Consider the following 22,110-nt stretch of genomic DNA (forward strand, 5'->3'; position numbering starts at 1 on the left):
GTGGCACATCCTGTGGTAGTAGGCACTGTGGCATATACCAAACCTGGGCTTAAAGTTTCATAAATTCCCCTACCCATAGATCCTGGACCTCCCCACTGTTTGATGCAGTGCATACCCATCTAGCAACCTTGCCCCCCCCCCCCCCCCCCCGACTCCTGTGGTCCTATCTTAGGTCACATGCCTCAGCTTGACTGCCCTATTTGAATGATCCTCTAAGGAGTCTCCAGGGTAGAGGTTTTGCTTGATTACAAAACTGGGCCCTTGGCAAGTGAAACTAGGTTCAGACACAAGCCGCAAGCACTGTTTACCATTCAAGGTTTGTATGATGATTACTGATTAGGCAAGTGAAACAGGTTCAGACGACAAAATTCATAATTTGTCGCAGGTACTGTTTAACATTAAGTTTTTTGTAATGTGATGCCAAGAACTGAATTAGCTCTCTGTGCTTTTTTTTGTAATTCTAGATCACTAGCCAACAAGTCTAAATGCTGTATTCAGGCAGTGAGACAATGCTAATAAAGCCCAGACTTATAATTTTGGGCATTACAATTTGACTTTCAACAACAACTGATAATGTTTTGTACAGGAACTACACTTTTATTTATCTAGCTTGTATTTTACATATTTTGTCTTGCACAATGATGATAAAACTTGCATATAAATAAAATACTTTAAAAAGAACCTTTCTAGGTTGAAAAATAAAGTGTTATACTGTATGAGAATTCCTGTGTTCCTTTTTTCTTGATATACTGTTACTATTTATACATAGGACGTGTTTGAACTTCCATTCGATGGCCACACTTGAAGTCTCAATCATGTTGTAGCTTAGGTCTTAGAACCCATCAGTTCAAACTACTACTGAACCCAAACCATCCTAGGTAAAGGGTTGCTCATCGTTCTTTGGGTGGGGTACAGTGTGTCTATCGCCCGTAGGGGTGGAAGCCTCTGGTGGCTGCCCCACCACCCCGCCCAAATGACTCGCCAGCTGCAAATGCAGGGGCAGGGCCCGCACCTGGACCGGCAGGATAAGACTCTGCTGCAGGGTAGCCAGCGTAGGCAGGGTCAGCAGGAAAGGAGCTTCTTGCTGGTCCATACTGAGAGTCAGTCTGCTGGTAGTTACCAAGACCTGAGAGAGGACATGAGACATAACAATGGGCACAAGCACAACAACTACTTATTTTCTTGATAGAGGATAAAAAGTGACAGACACAACTATATACTGAGAGAGTATAAGAGTTACAAACACAGTGACAACTTCACATTGAGAGAAGACAAAAGTATCTGACATATTATGCTCAAAAGGAAAGAACCAGGGAGCATTCTTAGCTTGCAGCACAAAGTTTAATAAAAGAAAGTTTAATGAAATATGAAAAAGTGTGCAACAAAACAATGTAAAATCTTACTGACTACTCCACCCAAGTGTAATTAAAAGAAAAGAACAGATTCTCCATAAAGGGGAAATTATGCAAAGGATATAGTTGATTTATTTCTGCAATTTAATGGTTTGAGTTAAGGTAAAGCCTATTCCGGAACCTGAAAGTACTATTTTCAATCCATTTCCTTCCGTTAAATGCTAGGCCTTCAAAATCTGAAAGATGGAAGGTCATTTTAATAAACCTGGATAGTTATTTTTATAATTCTGCATGAATTTAATGTCTTTTGAGATTGCCAAATAATTCCAAAACCACGATCCACCTTGCAAATCCCCCTTGCTTACCGTATGAGCTGTAGGCAGCTCCGTAGTCACCCACACTCCACCTTGCAAATCCCCCTTGCTTACCGTATGAGCTGTAGGCAGCTCCGTAGTCACCCACACTCCACCTTGCAAATCCCCCTTGCTTACCGTATGAGCTGTAGGCAGCTCCGTAGTCACCCACACTCCACCTTGCAAACCCCCCTCGCTTACCGTATGAGCTGTAGGCAGCTCCGTAGTCACCCACACTCCACCTTGCAAATCCCCCTCGCTTACCGTATGAGCTGTAGGCAGCTCCGTAGTCACCCACACTCCACCTTGCAAATCCCCCTCGCTTACCGTATGAGCTGTAGGCAGCTCCGTAGTCACCCACACTCCACCTTGCAAATCCCCCTCGCTTACCGTATGAGCTGTAGGCAGCTCCGTAGTCACCCACACTCCACCTTGCAAATCCCCCTCGCTTACCGTATGAGCTGTAGGCAGCTCCATAGTCACCCACACTCCACCTTGCAAATCCCCCTTGCTTACCGTATGAGCTGTAGGCAGCTCCGTAGTCACCCACACTCGGTGCTTCTGCACGTGGCTGTGCAGTGGGCAGGGCTGCAGAGCCTGGGATGGCGGATGTGGGTGGGACCCCAGCCTGTCCATAGTCTGCAGCACCTGGGGGGATTGCGCCAGGGGCAGGTGTGGCTCCATACCCAGCTGCTGCCACATACCCTGGAGATTAAGGCATGACAGGGAATTAGTATGGCACAACAGGGAATTAGTATGGCACGACAGGGAATTAGTATGGCACAACAGGGAATTAGTATGGCACGACAGGGAATTAGTACGGTACGACAGGGAATTAGTACGGTACGACAGGGAATTAGTACGGTACGACAGGGAATTAAGTACGGTACGACAGGGAATTAAGTACGGTAGGACAGGGAATTAGTACGGTACGACAGGGAATTAGTACGGTACGACAGGGAATTAGTACGGTACGACAGGGAATTAGTACGGTACGACAGGGAATTAGTACGGCACGACAGGGAATTAGTATGGCACGACAGGGAATTAGTATGGCACGACAGGGAATTAGTATGGCACGACAGGGAATTAGTATGGTACGACAGGGAATTAGTATGGTACGACAGGGAATTTTTACTACATCATTGCTACATAATAGCCTTTGTAATCTAATAAACTGGCATTTTATGCTGTCACAAAGACACAAAATAGAGGCTAGTGCACAAGGTAGAAATTCAACGGATCTATAGTTGAAGTTCAGGAAAGTATGGTGTGAAAACAACTTTTGACTGAGGATAACATTTCTTGATCATGGGTGTTGTCTTGTTAGTAAGGGATGGTTTAAAAGCAGGGACTTAACTGGCTTTGACTTCAATTAAAGCCACATTGTCACCAGTTCACTTCTGGAGGTCCGACGGAAACCTCAACCGTTAAAAAAACAAAAGAATCTATGAGAATCCGCACTATTTACCAGGCTTTGAGGATTTTTTTGAGGACCACATCCTCCTAGAAACTTCTAATAGACACACTGCTTTCACAATTTTTTTCACGCTTTTTTTTCCATTAAAAATTATCGGAGATTGTTACACAATCAACCGGAAGTAGACTGGTGACAATGCGGCATAAGTTGTTGGCAAAGGGACTGTAGATAAGTCAATGCAAATGTTTTATTTCCCTTATGGCTTCTAGGATGACAAAATGGCAGTTTTATAGATGAGGTGCCAAACCATCATGCGCCTCTCTTTCCCTTGCGCAATACCCTCCCACACATCCAGGATAATACTCACCTGACTGAGGCGCATAAGCACCAGGGGCCTCTCTCGGCGGCGCACCATATGCCCCCATAGCTCCAGGGCCTGGCTGTGTACCATACCCCCCAGCGCCTTGGTAGCCAGGGGCAGCAGAAGGGGGACCTCCTCCCATAGGCATGTTAGCGCCATAACTGGGAGGACCTCCTTGAGGAGCTGTTGACATGGTCACAGACAGTCAATTTAACACATCTTTACAATGTTAGACAGTCAATTTAACACATCTTTACAATGTTAGACAGTCAATTTAACACATCTTTACAATGTTGTCCACACAAGGTGATGGACCATTCCAAAATGTGCTTAAGGGTTTTATGTTATCCCTAAAGCCCTTAGCGGCATTATAGAGAGCATCTATTCTAATTATTGCACAGTTTGATGATTGAGCAAAATTGAAAAAAAAATGTTTTGGTAATGTATGTATTGTTTATTATTGCGTTGTGCAGTATGTCAACAGACTCAATCTAGTACAAGTCTAAGGATCAGGACAAAGCTCTTTATTTATGCCAATCTTGACACCCAATTACAAGGACAGTGGGTAACACCTCCATAGGGCACTGGAAATCAATTGAATTCTGAGATAAACAAACATATAAAGCATGGAAAGCTAAATCACACTCCTCACAGCTCTGATATTGAATTACAGGCATAGATACAACATGGTGGAGTTGAAGGTAAAGGACAAAGGAATAGGACAAAGGCATAGGTCAAAGGAATAGGTCAAAGGCATAGGACAAAGGCATAGACTCATGACTGACCATCAAACAAAGCTAAGGTTTTCTATGCAGACGGAGGAAAGTCAGAGAACCCACAGATAAATCCTGAGAGCAAAATAACAACAACAAAAAAAAAAACTCAACCAATGTTGTCACTGGGAATCAGTCCTGAACCCAGTGGTAAAGGGTACAGGAACTACAGAGCAACAATCTACCAACTGCACCACTGCATCCACAAAAGTGTGACATAACTTGTAAGGGGAATCAAGGTATGACAAAGAATTGTGGACTGCATAAGTTGAAACCCCTAAGTTTTGGCATACATACCATAGCCATAGCCCCCAGCACCAGGCGCAGCAGCCCCATATGCAAACCCTTGGTTTCCTGCCCCATAGCCACGCCCCATGCCAGGCATACCTCCCTGCTGGCCATATCCACCTAATTGGATGATAAATTCAACAGTTAGTATAACATATTTTTTTTTATTTATGTACTCCGTATCTTAGAAATATGCAGAAATAGATATACAGTATCAGGTGAGCCTTTAGGTTGCTCATGTTCAGTATGTCAACAGACTCATGCAGGGGAACATACATCAGGGAAATCTTTAAGACACTCTATGCAGTATGTCAAGACTCCTAAAGGAAAATATATCAGGGAATTCTTTATGTTGCTCTGTGCAGTATGTCAACAGACTCAATCAAGTACAAGTCTGAGGATCAGGACAAAGCTCTTTATTTATGCCCTTCCTGACACCCACTGACAACAGAAGGACAGAGGGCAACGCCTTTAAAGGGCAACAGACTGTAAATAACAGCTTTTAGTGCAGCAACATACTTAAGGTAAACATTTTGTAAAAATGCAGAACGGTATTGTTGGTGGCTGGCAGTACTTGGTAATAGACAAAGAAGAATGATGAAGAGGCAGGCACATTGAAATGCCCGTAATATCTACCTTTCCTTTTTAGCGCTCTTTAAAAATCTATCATCATACTACTTCACCCATGTTATGCAGACCATTAAGCAAATAATCAACATACAAAAATGGCTTGATTCTATCTGTAGTACTTTTAGAGGCTTTCAAGGAATTTGATGAAAAATCAAGTAATCTTTAGATTTTGAATTTAATCTGAAGGATCTGTACAGCCCCACATACAGTTCCTACCTTGATGCATATACTGTCCACCATATTGGCCACCACCCATGTGAAGGGGTGTGGCTAGGGGGTTACCCCCCATCTGATGGTCCTTGGACTGCTGACCCCGTTCGCGATACTCAGCTTTCTTAACTTCCACCTGAGGATAGTAACAGCACAAAAAATTACTAATGATGTCAAGCACTCAGAATAACTACAGCAAACACAAGCTACACACAACTTCTACTAAGACTACAATACATTCTACATAATACATTCTACAAGTAATGAATACCCATTACAAAAACATAATAAAGCTAGAACTAGTTGTTATCATACCTTCTAATAAATTAGGAGGCAAAATTATTATCTAAGATAACTTAAAACTTGATATAGCCAATTCTAAATCTATAGGAGAGCATCTAATAATACCCTAATTATAACAATTTGATAGTTGTAATAAAATGCTTTTGCTTGGGTTTTAAATTTTACACACAACAGTTCTCAGTGGCAATGCAAGGTAAAATGGGGCTTCTTTGTATACTGAAGGCAGTGTTTCAAAATATATTATATAATCACACGAGGAAAGTGTTATCAGACTGTTATTTTCTCTTGCATCACTAGTAAAAACCATCAAGAAAAACAATGAATAAAACATGACACAAACATATACCAAGCGAAACAACAATTGCACATGCTACCACCACATCATAAAGTGGCCCAAGTGGTAGATTTTGATACCAGTCAATCTAGTGATCCTCATCTAAACATAACTAAGTCCTTATCAATAAAATAGCTTTACAATATCATTATGTGATGTGATGATTTTTTTCATTTAAAATTAATGTTAAATAACAAGCAGTACCCCCTTTAAGATAAAAACAAATAAATAAAATATCAAAATCTACCATTTAGGTTACACCAATGATTGTACAACAGGAAATATCTATTTAAATGCCAATTTGAAATTCATATTGAAGTCTCTTCACTACTGTGTTAAAGAGTTCTGACTTTTAAAGCTTAAATATAGGAAATTTATATACATCAAAGAAACAACCCCTTGTTAACCTGTTGTACAAATCATAATTACATCAGAAATGACAAAACTATTGAGAACAGTGATAGGATTCTACTCTGTCTTTTGCCATTTCTGTGCACCAACACTCATAATAGAATACAGTTAGGCCACTAAATCAGTTGCAAAATAGTCCTAAACCATTCATCACATTTTTTAAATCATATTTTTTTTAGCAAAATTGAATGTCGCACAATGATTTAATGGATTAACTGTATTCACACAAAATAGCTGGAGGTCTAACTACACCATTTTTCCATTGATTTGATGAAATTGTATTTGCGTTGTCTTGTCGACACTCTCCTTTGATTCAAAGGTAAGAAATCCAAAGCCTAACATAATATAAATAATAATCAATAATAACAATAAGAATAGGTTAACAATAGTGCAATCCTGCAATGCTCACATTGTCAATGTGAAGACATCAATAATCATGCCTAAGGCAAATGGATGTACTAGGTTTTTTTTTACACACACAAACACAATGGAATCCTCCTACTTATAAATTGTTTGACAAATTTTGCATGCTTTCTAAAAACTTTGCATTGTACTATAACAAAGAAATATTATATAGATTAAACTAAGCACAACCACTTGCCCTAGGACAGAAAGAAGCATAAAGTAAGACATGAAACCACCAAGAAGCTATAAAAAGCCATCAAGCAGCCACAAAAAGCCATAGGATGGGAAGGCTATGGTCTTAATACCACAACACAGTGGCTGTTGCATTTTTAAGGAGTATTTTACAATAAAAAAAAACCATAATTGGAACAAGAACATGGAATTGTAAACAACAATAGAATAGAGTTGTAATTTGCAATTAAGAACTGCACCAATGAAGAACCTCATAATTTAACCAAGAAAAGAGAAACAGTGAACAAGAAAGAAAAGGGAAACCATGGACAACAAAAAGGCAGCATGGTATAGTGATTGTCTCATAAACAACTATATACAAATATACAAAATTAAATTTGTATAGGATTCCCAGTCAATGTACTCTTTGTTTGTATAAGACCCCCAAAAAACTGTCTAGTCCTGTCTGTCCGTCCGTCTGTCGGTCAGTCTGCAATATTATGTGACTGAGATTATTCCAGGAATTTCATACAAAGCTCCCATTTTTCTAGTAGATGAACTATTTGTAGTGGAGGATTAGTAAGTCAGCAGAATAAATGCAAGAAGCATTATTCTAATAGTTAACACGAAGCAGGTACACAAACGAAAAGGGTAACACACATGAGGCAAGATATTAAAGATAATGCAATTATTTCTTTAATAAATGTGTGCAAGATGTCTAACAAAATATCTTTAAAAACTAACAACAACATTACTAACAGTTAACAAATAAGAATCATTAAATTAAAAATAATATCAAGTTAATTTATACAATTAGAGAGAAAGAGAGAAGTGTTTGAAAACATAACAAAAAATGTAGGAGGAGAATATCTATAAGGATCTAAAATAAATAAAATACATATTAGTAATACATCAATTCATAAATATATTTTCTTTAAAAATATGGGCTGAGACACAAAAATGGTCTGGATGAAATTACCAGAAGACAAGAGGATTTGCATCTTTCAATTGCTCATAATTGCTGTCCCTTTACTTGCTAATTTCTTATAAGGTATTTTTATAATTTAGACCTTATAAGGAATTTTTATAATTTAGGTCAAAACTAGCTACACCATTTTATCATTCAGACAATTTTGGCGTGGCACAGCCCTTTTAATCATTTCTACAACAATTTAAATCTCCCAAAACCACATGCTTTAATAAATGTCATATTTTGATATTGACAGATACCCATTAGAGCATTGAAAATAAATTCCAAAATCAAAAAAAAATCATAACTGATACGCCAAAATATTGGTATTTTAAGTATACCCTGGAAATTAATAAAAACCCTTACCTTAGAAAATTATTGCTAACCTCTAAAAAGGCAATCCTCAATTAAAATTAACAGGGTTCTATTTAATTTCATGAAGCATTAACCATAGAGATTGCCCTTCCACAAGAACAAGACTCAGATGGAAAACAGAAAGGACAGATGTATTCCATGTGAATGCTTCATTTATTTTTCATCTGATTTTTTCATCATTTTTTTTTTTGTTATACTTTTTTTGAATGAGAATCAAGCCTTTGTCCATGCTGCTTATTGTTCTTGAACTTGATAACCATACAAGGAGTGTTTCAGTGATTATATAATAGTGGTGCTATACAGTAAATAGTTCTTTACCTCGCATCTTCTGTGTGTCTTTATCATACATCAGCTGAACATTTTTCACCTAAAGAAAAAGTCATAAGCATTGTGAAAAAATTTAAACACAAGGTTCCCCTATAGAAGGGAAAGCTCCTCCCACCCCAAGGCTCAAGAACACTCAGTTATTAATTTGCTGTCAATGAGACAACATGTAGGGACTTGCTCTGAGGGCTAAATTCAAATTTCAAATTCTAAACAAAATCAAATATAATCCCTAGAGTTGTTCACCTAAAATGTATCTATCTATTGTAAAAAAATGCTATACCAAGCTGTGTATGCTTTAAAATACAAGCCTTTTCATCACAGCACGAGAATAATTTATGCAGATGTGTTATATTATGGATAGCACAAAATGTAAAATTTTGAACCAAAAACGTGTGTGGACAGCAAATTACTAATCCATCAATCTCTTAACACAACTGTCTTGTTACCTGTCAAAGAGGACTTATAATTTGTGATTTCTAGCAAGGCAGTGTTCTGAAATTATAATTGCAAATTTGAGCCTGGGGTGGGAGGAGCTTTCCCTTTTATAGCAGAACCTCGTGTTTAAGAAATTTGTAGGGTGTCATTAGAGTTAAAAAAGAAAAATGGAAAGTTATCTGTGGTTTAAAAATAGTAATATCATCAAGATAAAGAGCAAACCTAGAAAAAAGTTAATTGAAATAATAATTATCTTAAAATCATCATCCTATAATGACCTGGACTGGCTAGAGCTAAAATAAAACATTCAGCTATAATTTAACACATCATATCGACTTAGTTTCTCTCCTGTTTACAAAATAAACAGGGATGTTTCACTTAGAATTATATTCCATGTTGCTCTGTACAATATGTCAGTAATTTATTCAACAGTCGTGAAAATTTAGACTGTTATGCTGACGTTGAAATCCTCATTAGTGCAATGAAATAAAAAAATAAAATAAAAAATTATAACTAGGAATTAAGAGTATGAAAATATACCAAAGAAAATATAAACAAAACAAACCCACAGGCTTATGAAGGGACAAATATATCAGGGAAATCTTTAAGTCACTCTTTGCAGTATGGCATGACTCATAAAGGAAAACATATATCAGGAAATTCTTTATTATGTTGCTCTGTGCAGTATGTCAACAGACTCAATCAAGTACAAGTCTGAGGATCAGGACAAAGCTCTTTATTTATGCCCTTCCTGACACCCGCTGACAACAGAAGGACAGAGGGCAACGCCTTTAAAGGGCAAAGCACTGTTCTATTTATCAATTGTGACATTCCTTGTATCAATATTTCAATGTTTACCATTCCATAGGTGCTGAAATACTCTTTAAGGTCTTCTTCAGTTGTCCCAAATGCAAGTCCGCCAATGAATACTTTGCCATCATTAGCTGAGCCTCTCTGATAGAAAAAAAAACAAATAGATTATTTGTACAAATGATTACATTTTTCCCTTCAATCTCTCATGGCAATGTAACAATTGACTGGTTAGGAGCAACACTTATATTTTTTACAGACTTTAAAACCAAGTTGCACTTACCGTATTAATACAGTTTCAAGTGTATTTTATGCTTTTCAGTGTTAAGAGAATTTCAGTTTTAAGGGAATTTAATGAGAACTTTTTTTCACAAGTGCCTATCTTGTTGAGTCTTCTCTGCTTGATTCAAGCTTAGGAGTCACCTACTATCATACCCCATACAAATCATTGTTATTATGCCACATTCTATTATTGGCCCATTTGTCTTTATAGTAATTGCTCAGTCTTATTTGTAAAGGAAAGGTTTTCATACCTGTGGACCACCCATTACAGCACCAGTCTGGGCTTGCTGTCCAGGGCCTCTGGGAACCGCAGGCTTGGGGTCGATCTGGAACAAAAGAACACCACATGGTTACTGAGAGCATTATGGTAACAAACCTCTCCTCACAGGTGAACACAAGAAGAAACAAATAAATACAAAATGTAAGCATTGGTTTAGTTCTCCCTCTCCTTTAATATTTTATACTTACAGTCTTGCCATCCAAGATGTGTGGTTTTTTGGCCAAGACTGACTCGATGGTAGCAGGATCTCTAAATGTCACAAATCCAAAGCCCCTGAAAAATGAAATAAAACATTTAAAATTAAAAAAATTTGAATGTAGTTACAATTATGTTAAGAGCAGGTTCTCCTGTTTCATAGTTTAGTATACCCTCGTAACAATTATGTTAACAGAAGGCTTCCCTGTTTTATAGTTTAATATACCCAGATCTAATCAATATCAATTGTGTAATACTTGGAAGTCGTTATTTTAAAATGATATCCTAATTGCACTTAGTATACCAAAGAAATAAATGTTTTAGTGGGAAACTATGGTGCTCTAGTAAGGCTAGCACCACTGCTTATAACATACAACAGAAAATAATTATTGAATTTTGAATGCTATGCTATGCTATATTTCTTGCAGTGAAAATTACATAGAACAAGCAATACCACATTCTACTAGTCACTTTTAGCATTCTTTATTATATAACAACACCAGGGCAAGACAAAAAATTAATATACCTTGATCTTTTGGTGGTGGGGTCTGTCATTAGCACACAGTCAGTTACCTCACCAAAATTCTCAAAATACTGGTGGAGGCCCTCTGGTAAAACAAACAACAACCTAATCAATGATGATCACAAAGAGAATGTACACCTTAACATGATGAAGATCAAGAACACCAAAAAATAAACACTTGAGTGAAAATTAAACTTGTACTTGAGAAAAAAACTCATTAATACAAGCAGTCAGCAAAAACTCTTTCATCTTTGATTATGAAAAGGGTAACCTAAGATGAAGATGTGTCTGCTCAGCACAGGAACAGATGAGGCCTATGGAGTTCATTCCATACATAGAGTTGTTTGACAAAAGGTTGTCTTCAACAGGCCTTGCGACAAGCCTGCATGTACGTAAGCAAGGGTAAAAACCACTGAAGTGCCTAGCTGCATATATTAGCCACCGCTACCGCGTCTGAGTCTGAAGTTATGCAGTGGCTAATATATGCAGGTAGGCGCTTTATTGCTTTTACCCATGCTTAAATGCGGGCTTGTTGCCTAGTCGCAAAGCCGGCTGAGGAAAACATTTTGTCAATCGATTATATTTCTATTCTTCACAGTTTTTCTGGTTGCAAAGTAACAGATTTACTTGAGACACGTAGAAACAAACAAAGATACAGGATTTATCACACCTTTGGTGGTTGAAGTTGCAAGACCACCCACAAAAATTTTCCTGAAAAAAACAACAACAAAGCTTAATGTTGTCAAAATCATTGCATGAATTCCCTGTCATCTAACCGTACCATAATGTTAAACAGATAGCTGACGTTGTGATGCCTTGATATGACTAGAAAAGCTACAGACAAGCTGTAGAATTACTAGGTGATTATAAAGGCATGAAGGGATCAGGTGAATGTATCAACAAAGGTCGTTATATATAGTCTGTTCTATGATTTTGAAAAAAAAGTACACTAGTTTCCCTGATGTTTCAAGTGTTATTTTGATTAAGGGCTTAAAGTCAAAACAGCAGGACTGTACTCTGTTTTTACAGAGGCATTGGCTTAGCATTCCAGTGACTTCTCAGATAAGTATGTTAAGCTAGAAGTGAAAAAAGCGCAAGTTCTCTTTGAGTCTTTTTTTTAATGAAGGTTGAGTTGTTGTAACGGGAAACCTGAGTGACTTTAGAAATGTTGGACTACGATTATTCCGTATTTTTTTCGGGGGGGAAACTTTGTATACAATGAATCTTCAAGCTTCATTGAGATAGCATTGTTAAACAGCTGACAAATACTATTCATTGCTTCAAGAGAATGTTTATGTCGGTCGTGGTGAAACTTTTTGAGAATGATTCTTGGGACAAACAAATGTTTTCATGTGACACATATTTATATAGTCGCTGTCATTCACTAATAAATAAACCACCCATAAACAGGTACCAATATGGTGTGTAAAAGCACTTACCCTATATCATCTCCTTTCCCGCGGACAGGCATGGTTATTTCGGGTTTTTTTCAAAGAGATTTTGGTTCAGTTGAGTCTTTAGTCAAGATGGCCGGCAGAAGGAAAAACACGTGACAAGGCAAGGTCCCGTATGAAAAAAAAACTATCGTACCCAGGACCCCACTGACATATTTTTCTTGTTAGAAAAGGATGAGACCTTATCATCAATTCATGAAACTAATCATTTCTGGTCAAAACTTAGGCTTTTTATGACGCTTTTGTATGATTAATTTTCAAATATTGTAAGGAGGGAGAGTTGTGTGTAGAAATTGTTGGGTGGCCTGTGGTAACAGGTATCCCTTACTTCAACATCCGGGCTCTCCGCTCAAACCACGCGCACTTCGCAAAAGTGACATCTTCTTCTTTCTCTTTGCCTACAAAAGTCACAGAAACTTCGCTGTTTACCGCTACAAACATGCCTATCGGAAAGGGACAAGGAAAAGACGATATAGGGTAACCGCCGTAGTTAAGTTAATAATCTATATTTAGTGTTTCAGTGGCTTTTTTGACGATCAAAGTTAGAGTAACCTACCGTCTTGTGTTGGATGCTTCATCTCTTCGTAGAGCCTTGAATTCGTCTGAAATAAGCTTGATTTTAATTCGTTCTGCAGGAAGATTTTTGTCGGTGGCCTCGCTATTAGCACGGACAGTGGTAAGTTGTTGTTAAGCCAAGTCTTACATATCAACAAAAACAGTCAGAAAATATTCGTCTACTCATGTAACACGTGCAGTGATTAATGTAATGCGATGCGGGATTACACTCTCCGTGTAAGTGTAAACCATGTTGGTATTTCTAGATAATATGGATTCTGTGATTTATGCTTATTAAAGTAAGTTCCTGCGTTATAGGAGAGTTAAACATTGCCCATAAGTTGTGGCAGAAGATTGTTAGGAAAGAAAAAGCCGGGTTCTCCATAGCCGATCAAACAGAAATCGAGAATCATAGTAACAAAAGATAGGGAAGCGGAAAAGGAAAAGGGACAAAATAGAACAGTTCCTTTCCTCCTTGTTTGCTATCATCTTTACACATATTATTCACAACAATGTTGCCACCTCATATGTATGCTTCCTGGCTTAACATATCAATAAGAATGCTTGTGACAGAAGAGGAACATTGCTGGGCCCTTGGCTTAACAAATTCAAATAGCAACCTTAAGATTTGTGTAGTGGAGGGACAGTAACAGGCCCTTGGCTCAAAAAGTGGAAGGGCAACAGCATCATAGCTGTCAACTCACCCAAATTAGGCGAGTGTCACGAGATTTTGGACCTCGCCACAAGCCTAATTTTTGTGAGAATGTATTCTCTGTATTCATTCGCATTGGCTCTCTTGGGGTTTTTTTTTTTCACATGTTTACTCTGTTTCAGCTGATTTATGTCCAAGTTGGGTTGACAGCTATGCTGCATCCACAATAGACGGGTGCTAACAGAAAAATTTGGCAGTGTACACTGAAATCCTGCATGTTCACCATCTTTATCTCTTCGCTGCCATAAATCTTGACAAATTTTTTACAGCTGGGCTACAGGGATACTTTGAGAAGTATGGAGAAGTTACTGACTGTGTACTTATGACTGACCCAGTGACCAAGAGATCAAGGTATTCCAAGTAACAAACCCATGGCCTCTATAGAAAACTGCTACTTCAAACTTGTAAGAGACAGTTTCTGGGTTCTGGCTGTTCTATGTCAGCCATTTTTTGTCATCCTAGGACACCATGTGTGAAAAAGCATCCAATTCCATCAGCTAATTTGGAAAAGCTCTTGCAATATGTCCTATCAAAATTGTTAAATTATTTATAAGACTTTGTTTTTAAATAGTAATGTGATTTGTTGTTTACAGGTGTTTTGGCTTCATCACATTTAGAGACCCATCCGTTGTGCAAAATGTTATGGATGACAAACCCCATCAACTTGATGGAAAAATGGTATGTGACATAATGCAATGTGTACATAGCTTAATCTGGAATTTCTAGCCATTTTTAAACAAAACGGGCTATTTATTTACCAGAAAATAGGATGCTAAGCCATCACTTAGTCATAAGAAATATGATTTTTCTGCCATGTGTTTGCCACTAGTGCTATTTTGTTGACCCTAATTACAGTATTGCTAATAATAGCTTCTCTGATAATTTTGTAAGACAAAAAATCTTGTACTTAGGAACTAATATATCATTATTTTAGATTGATCCAAAGCCAGCAGTTCCTCGTGGCCCAGGACAAGGCCCTCCCCAAGGTGGTGGTGCTGGCAGAGGACCCCCACAGGTAATTCCATAAAACAAAACTACTTGTGCACTTTTCTGCTGGTATTTAATAATGAGATTTTAAGTCTCATAAAGGATGCATGATTATGAGGGGGTAGTTACAACATAGTGGAGTCAAATGCACCAATTTAAGACATAGTTGCCCATCGTTCACATTTTATTATATAAATTTGGATGTTATCTTGGGTTTCGAGAGTGAAAGGAAGTAATAACTCAGAGGAGAGAGCAAACAAACTCATCTCCACATTTGCTGAGTTTTTATTTTTTTAATAGGGTGTCTTTTTTATAGCATTGCCAAAGCAAATGTGATTTACCATGCTATTGCCAACAGGGCCAAAGAGGAGGAAATCAAAATAATGAATTCAAGATTTTTGTTGGGGGTCTTGCTCACTCAACTTCCAAACAAGACCTAGAAGATTACTTCACTGCTTATGGAAAGGTGTGTAAAGGACAAAATGGAAAGGAATGGAATGGAAATATTATTTATTTATTTTTAGTAATGTAAATGTGATATTTTCATGATGTCATTGATCACTTTTATATTACACTTGGCACACAGGTTTTTTCATCTCTTATTGTTTTATGCCTTTCTTACCTTTCCAGGTGGTGAGTGTGAACTTGATGGTTGACCCACAGACTCAAAAGATGAGAGGTCAGTATCTTTCAAACAATAACATTGAAATATATGACATTAGTTATATGATATGAAATATATGATCAATCGATCAATCTTTATTTACAGTTCCTTTTTTGGATTTAACATACAAGTAAATAATTGTTTGTTTATTGATAATGAAAGTTTACTATTTACACAAAAATATCAATATTTATTACCTCTCAGTTTTATACTATTTAGAGAAACTTACTGAACCATGATTTTAGGTATTTTGTTCCGCAGTTTAAGGGATCAGTCTCTGTTATTACACTCCTAATACATCTGTATTATAATTATGTTTTTTTGCTTGCAGTCTTTTGTTTCCCTTCATTGTTAATGCTGCATTCACATTAGCCTCTGGACATATCCAAACTAAAACAAAATCATAATAATGTCATCCATTGTGAGTAATTGAAGGATACCTGTTGGTCATCACATTCAGCCAATTAAGTATCAGTTTCAATATCCATACAAAAATCATTTAATGTTTATGCTTTCCTGAATTTGCTTCAATCCAAGTCTGAATTCAGCATAATACCTTGATGAATCCGGTTCAGAGCAAGTGTGAATGCAGTATAATAGCTTGCTGAATCTCTCTCAGTGTGAGTGTGAATGCAACAGGAGACATGCTGTAGTGAAAAGCTCTTTGAGCTAATAGCAACTTAGGCAGGGCATTACAGTGGAATGGCAATGGAACATTGGAAGGTAGTAAGACATGCAAGTCAAGGCACCCTATTCATGTCATTCAAGCAGCAACTTGGAAACTGTACTGCTTTCCTACAAGATGTACTCAATAATGTCTATGTTATAATATTATTTTACTATTATATTATTATTAGGATTCGGGTTTGTTACATTTGAATCAAAGGACAGTGTTACGAAGGCTGCAGATGAGCATTATCACCAAATCAATGGAAAAACGGTGTAGTTATTGTTCTTTAACTGTCTGTCCATCTGTTTGTTTATCTGTCTGTTCATCTACCTGTCCGACTGTTTGTGTACTTGTCTGTCCGTCTGTTCATATGTTTGTCTGATTGTCCATCCATCTGTCTGATCACCCATCTGTCTGTCCTCCGGTCGGTCCGTCAGTCTGTCTGTCTCTGTGTCTGATTGTATTTTCTCTGTATGTCTTGTTTCTGTCTTTTCATGTTTCTTGTCTTCTGTTTACTTATTGTCTTATCCTCATACTGACCTCAAATAACTCTAACTCTAATGAAATAAATATAAGTTCTCACAGTCATACCTTTTTCTACCTTTTGGGTGTTTACTTCCCTTATCCCACTATGTCTATGCAAACCACCTTTCTACAGCTTGTCTGTAAACCCTTTTCTGTTTCCTTCACTTCTGATGTGAATGCTGTATTGTTGTATCATGTTAGAGCCTACATCTTTGTTATGTTTGTAGATGGATTATGCCTTTAAAACTAAGGAGTCGGGTCACTCTGTCACTTTCTTTTAATCTTAAGGGTATTTTAAAATGTTATGTAATGTACAATTAGTGTATCTACTTTACATTTAAACTACCTGAAAAATAAACAATACAATATTCATAAGGTACTCTATTTACCGATAAGGCTTTACTGAATAATAAAATACCAATAACTTAAATTTTTAGAGCAGGCAGAATTTGTGCACTTTTTTTTGCAAACTTAGCTTTGCAGGCATAAGACAACATTTAGTGTTATGTTTTATGTTCTAGTGTGTACAGTGTTTGTTTCTGTATAAGCCTAAAGCCATTTATTCATTAGAAGTTTTTTGCATTTCTAGGTGGAAGCTAAACGGGCGGAGACCCGTGAACCTCGCTCACGTCAAAACCAAGGTGGTGGTGGTGGCGCACCTGGAATGATGGGAGGTCCCCAGTATGGCCAGTTTGCTGGTATGTTATTATACACAAGATAGGCAGTCAATTCACCCAGATGTTATACACATAATATGTGATGAGAGCACAGCTACAAAATAGTAAAGTTAAACACATAAATGGTGTCCCAGATGCTGCCATACAACTCATTCTTGACCACAAAACACAGCTTAAATTTAAATTGTTGGTTTTTGCGGGGTGGGGAGAACTGGAGAACCCAGAGAAAAACCCTCAGAGCAAAAGCAAGGAACAACTGACTTTGGGGCAAGACTGGGAATCAATCCCTGTGGTAAGAGGCAAATGTACCACATATTAAAGCCGCATTGTCACCAGTTTACCGTTAAAAGACAAAAGAATCTATTAAAATCCAAGATATTAAACAGGCCATCCGCTGTAAATCATCAATCACATCCTCAAAGAAAATTTAAATAAACAATATTATCAATATTTTGAAATATTTTTCGCGTTTTCCGTTAAAAATAATCAGAGATTGTTATGTAATCGACCTGAAGTAGACTGGTGACAATGCCTCTTTATCGTTATAATAACAGTGCTACCCAGGTTCCGTAAAGCAAAAATGAACATGATAGACAGTCTTTCAAGGCTTTCATACACTCCCCTGAAATGTCCATTTCTTGTGCTTCCCACTTATGTGTTGACCCCTTGCAACCTGTGTGACTTTGTTTAATTGGTTATTCCAGGCTATGGCCAGCAGCGCCCTGGAATGCAAGGCATGGGTAGAGGTTATGGAGGGGACCAGGGATATGGGTATGCTGCACCTGGGGGCTACCCAGGATATGGAGGTATGTATGGAGTAGCTATCGAATGTGGGGTGCATGTATTGTTTTGTTTTAAAGGGAAAAAAAGAGAGACTTTGTTTTCTTAATTTTGACATGTACGTGCATGTTTTAATGTGAGCATACATATTTTAAAAAGGGGAGACAGTTTAGCTAGAATTTTACTTCTGACACTAGCCCAGGATACGGCTCTGCTTGTTTATCTTCTGTATGGTTTTACAAGAATATAGTAAATAACCGAGATTGGTAGTCAACACTTTTTACCTTTATGCCAATCAGTGCAGGTGTTTTGCTAGTGGTGTGTGCCCTTTGCGTCCCTACTCATCCTCACTGCCTAAAAAAGATAATTTCTTATTGAAACATATCAAATATAAAACTTTTCCCACATGCAGTAATACCTATGGCTGAGTAACTCCTTGTCCCTGACCCACCCCCACCCCCCTTACCAAATCCTTGCTTATAAATATATATGATTTTGATTATTTGTTGTTTCTGTGTTAGGCTATGGTGCTCCCGGCATGGGTGCGGCTCCACAGGCTAACGGTGCAGGCTATGGAGCTGCCCCAGGATATGGCGCTGCTGGATATGGAGCACCAGGAAGGGAGGCCCAGGCAGCTTATGGTGCAAATGCAGGTGTGTGAATAGCAGCTCACAGCTTTTGAGATGCACCTTAATCGCATGGATGTCCTTGTCTTATTAAAACAGAGTAACAAAAAAGGTGCCCCTGTTAGTGTCAATATAAGTCATCGATATCACCATCAGCATCCTTATACTTATTTGCCCCCTTCTGTGCCCAGTAACACAAGCTTTAACATTTACAATATTCAGCCATGCGGTAACCACCGGCTATAGGACAATTTTACTCCATGTTGATGTCTAATGCTTTAAGTGGCGAATAAACTACTTATTCCTGCTTCAACTGGATGTATTTGGCTCGGTTTCGCTCCCCCAGCTAGTTCTACACGCTTACAACTTTTTAAACGAAGCGGTATGTAGCCACTCACTGGAGTAGTGAAAACCAATGCAAATTCATTCAGTTGAAGTAGGAATAAGTTGGTTATTCGGCACTAACAAGCATTAGACATTACTTTGGAGTAAAGTTGTCCCATAGCCCGTGGAGTAACAGGTTTTATGGGCAATGGCTTGTGCATAGCTGATACGTGTATGCTTTGCTAGGCCTACATAACTAAAGAGCAATAAAATCCCCGCCACCTTAATTGTAAATGAATACTTATGTGATTCTAGGTTATGGCATGCCTGGTTATCCTGCGGCTGCGGCCGCTCCTGCTTCAACAGACTATGGACTTGCCGCCCCGGGCACTGCGGGCGGGGGGGTGGCAGCTCATGCAGAAGCTGGTGGCATGGGAGATTACAGCGCTTATGGTAAGCATTGACACGCTCTCTTGAGTCCACTAAGACACTTGAGTCCTGCAAGAGTGCATGTTATTTCTACAGAAAACAAATGCATATGGTAAGCATTGACACGCTCTCCTGAGTCCACTAAGACACTTAAGTCCTGCAAGAGTGCATGTTATTTCTATAGAAAATAAATGCTTATGGTAAGCATTGACACGCTCTCCTGAGTCCACTAAGACACTTGAGTCCTGCAAGAGTGCAAGTTATTTCTACAGAAAATAAATGCATATGGTAAGCATTGACACGCTTTCCTGAGTCTACTAAGACACTCGAGTCCTGCAAGAGTGCATGGTACTTCTATAGAAAATAAATGCTTATGGTAAGCATTGACACGCTCTCCTGAGTCCACTAAGACACTTGAGTCCTGCAAGAGTGCATGTTATTTCTATAGAAAATAAATGCTTATGGTAAGCATTGACACGCTCTCCTGAGTCCACTAAGACACTTGAGTCCTGCAAGAGTGCAAGTTATTTCTACAGAAAATAAATGCATATGGTAAGCATTGACACGCTTTCCTGAGTCTACTAAGACACTTGAGTCCTGCAAGAGTGCATGGTACTTCTATAGAAAATAAATGCTTATGGTAAGCATTGACACGCTCTCCTGAGTCCACTAAGACACTTGAGTCCTGCAAGAGTGCATGTTATTTCTATAGAAAATAAATGCTTATGGTAAGCATTGACACGCTCTCCTGAGTCCACTAAGACACTTGAGTCCTGCAAGAGTGCATGTTATTTCTATAGAAAATAAATGCTTATGGTAAGCATTGACACGCTCTCCTGAGTCCACTAAGACACTTGAGTCCTGCAAGAGTGCAAGTTATTTCTACAGAAAATAAATGCATATGGTAAGCATTGACACGCTTTCCTGAGTCTACTAAGACACTTGAGTCCTGCAAGAGTGCATGGTACTTCTATAGAAAATAAATGCTTATGGTAAGCATTGACACGCTCTCCTGAGTCCACTAAGACACTTGAGTCCTGCAAGAGTGCATGTTATTTCTATAGAAAATAAATGCTTATGGTAAGCATTGACACGCTCTCCTGAGTCCACTAAGACACTTGAGTCCTGCAAGAGTGCATGTTATTTCTATAGAAAATAAAATTAAAACAAACAATTGGAGTAGCTTTTCACTCTCATCGCAGCTAGATGCTGAATTACGGGAGCGCAAATTCACACGTGTTCGAGTTGAAGGTATGGGAAGGCGCTTCAGGCATCCGCCATACAACTCTTGTCTGATCACGGATCACAGCTAAGATCCAAATTGTTGGTTTTGTGGAGGGAAGAAAACCGGAGAACACGGATAAAGACCCTCGGAGCACAGGCAATACCAACTAACTCAACTTACGTCGGAACCGGGAATCGAACCCACAACCAAGTGATGAGAAGGCACTCCATAGAAATGCTCCGCCAACTACGTTACCTAGGTTTGGTGTCCCAATATCTGGTTATAGAATATCCCTTCCTAGATAACACCACTTCGAATCTAATATTCTGACTTTATTGTAGGTCTCGGGAGCTACCAACAGACAGACTCGCAGTACGGCCCCACCCGGGGGTCTGTGCCGGCTGATCCTTACGCGGGTTACCCTGCCGCTGAGGCGTACGCTGCCGCAGGTGCCGCCGCAGGGGGGTACGGGGAGTCTTTCGGTCGTGGAGGGGGGGTAGCAGGGGCCTCTAGAGGCTTCCACCCTTATGGAAGGTAGACCTTAAATGGGATCAAGACCTCCGAAGAGGAAGACACCGAAGAACGTCACTAAACCTTGTTGGGACTAGATGCTAAAAATGCCACAAAGCTTACCCGGTTTTTGGGCATTCTATAGCTGTTTACGATTTAGTTAGTGTTTTTTTTTACGTTCTGAATACGCGCCTTTCCATCATTTGTAGACAAATACACGCTTGCTCGCTCATATAGAAACTCTTGAACGTCTACAAAAGCGGAATGTACTTAGCCTCTTTTTTTATTCTGTGTCCCACCCATGGAAGACGTGTCAAAGTTATAGGATTTTCATGAAATGGCTAAAGATTAGTCTTTTTGATAGACGATTATCCGAATGACGAAGAAAAGACTTGAATAATTTCAACATCCACGTGTGAACCACAACTTCTACTTTAGGACGAACCATTAGATAATTGTTTTGTTTTTATGCACGATCGTACCCCATGCTTTTTTCTTAGGTTTGCCACGCAATATTTTGTTATTAGAATGTTGTTTGATATTTTGAGGAAATTTTCCCATCGATTTTCTAATGGTCCGTCCTTAGCCAAGATGGCTTGTTTCCATTTTATTGCCAAATATTTAACGTATGATTTTATCAGTTTATGGATAAGGGAGGTTTAGGTTATTTCAGATAGCTTTTGAGCTGCTTATTATATCAATAAAGTTGAATTGTTTAACGTTTGTATAAGTGGAGTCATGGGGTTATTATTATGATATGTTAG

The 22,110-nt window shown here is 38.5% G+C and overlaps 2 protein-coding genes and 1 long non-coding RNA gene across 3 annotated transcripts; 1 reads left to right on the plus strand and 2 right to left on the minus strand.

Moving 5' to 3' along the window:
* Positions 1 to 576: 576 nt before the first annotated feature.
* Positions 577 to 12,781, minus strand: LOC5504579 (DAZ-associated protein 1). Its single transcript, XM_048727417.1, has 13 exons — positions 12,648 to 12,781; positions 11,879 to 11,919; positions 11,212 to 11,293; positions 10,679 to 10,763; positions 10,462 to 10,536; positions 9,977 to 10,072; positions 8,675 to 8,723; positions 6,688 to 6,770; positions 5,394 to 5,523; positions 4,557 to 4,667; positions 3,493 to 3,669; positions 2,222 to 2,410; positions 577 to 1,126 (listed from the first exon to the last, which is right to left on the minus strand). Exons 1-13 carry the CDS (start codon positions 12,677 to 12,679, stop codon positions 921 to 923), a joined length of 1,356 nt encoding a protein of 451 aa, XP_048583374.1. The 5' UTR covers positions 12,680 to 12,781; the 3' UTR covers positions 577 to 920.
* On the minus strand, positions 1,643 to 2,215 carry LOC125562984. The gene is made up of 2 exons (XR_007308037.1): positions 1,759 to 2,215; positions 1,643 to 1,695 (listed from the first exon to the last, which is right to left on the minus strand). It is a non-coding gene; the product is annotated as an uncharacterized LOC125562984 (long non-coding RNA).
* A 202-nt stretch (positions 12,782 to 12,983) lies between the features above and the next one.
* On the plus strand, positions 12,984 to 22,073 carry LOC5504588 (heterogeneous nuclear ribonucleoprotein A/B). Its single transcript, XM_032372917.2, has 13 exons — positions 12,984 to 13,139; positions 13,298 to 13,338; positions 14,199 to 14,280; positions 14,523 to 14,607; positions 14,864 to 14,944; positions 15,275 to 15,382; positions 15,547 to 15,595; positions 16,438 to 16,520; positions 17,365 to 17,473; positions 18,157 to 18,258; positions 18,754 to 18,885; positions 19,498 to 19,635; positions 21,178 to 22,073. The coding sequence occupies exons 1-13, from the start codon at positions 13,102 to 13,104 to the stop codon at positions 21,372 to 21,374; spliced, it is 1,245 nt and encodes a 414-aa protein (XP_032228808.2). The 5' UTR covers positions 12,984 to 13,101; the 3' UTR covers positions 21,375 to 22,073.
* The last annotated feature ends 37 nt before the right edge of the window (positions 22,074 to 22,110 follow it).

This window comes from Nematostella vectensis, chromosome 5 (genome assembly GCF_932526225.1).
Source record: "Nematostella vectensis chromosome 5, jaNemVect1.1, whole genome shotgun sequence".
NCBI lineage: Eukaryota > Metazoa > Cnidaria > Anthozoa > Actiniaria > Edwardsiidae > Nematostella > Nematostella vectensis.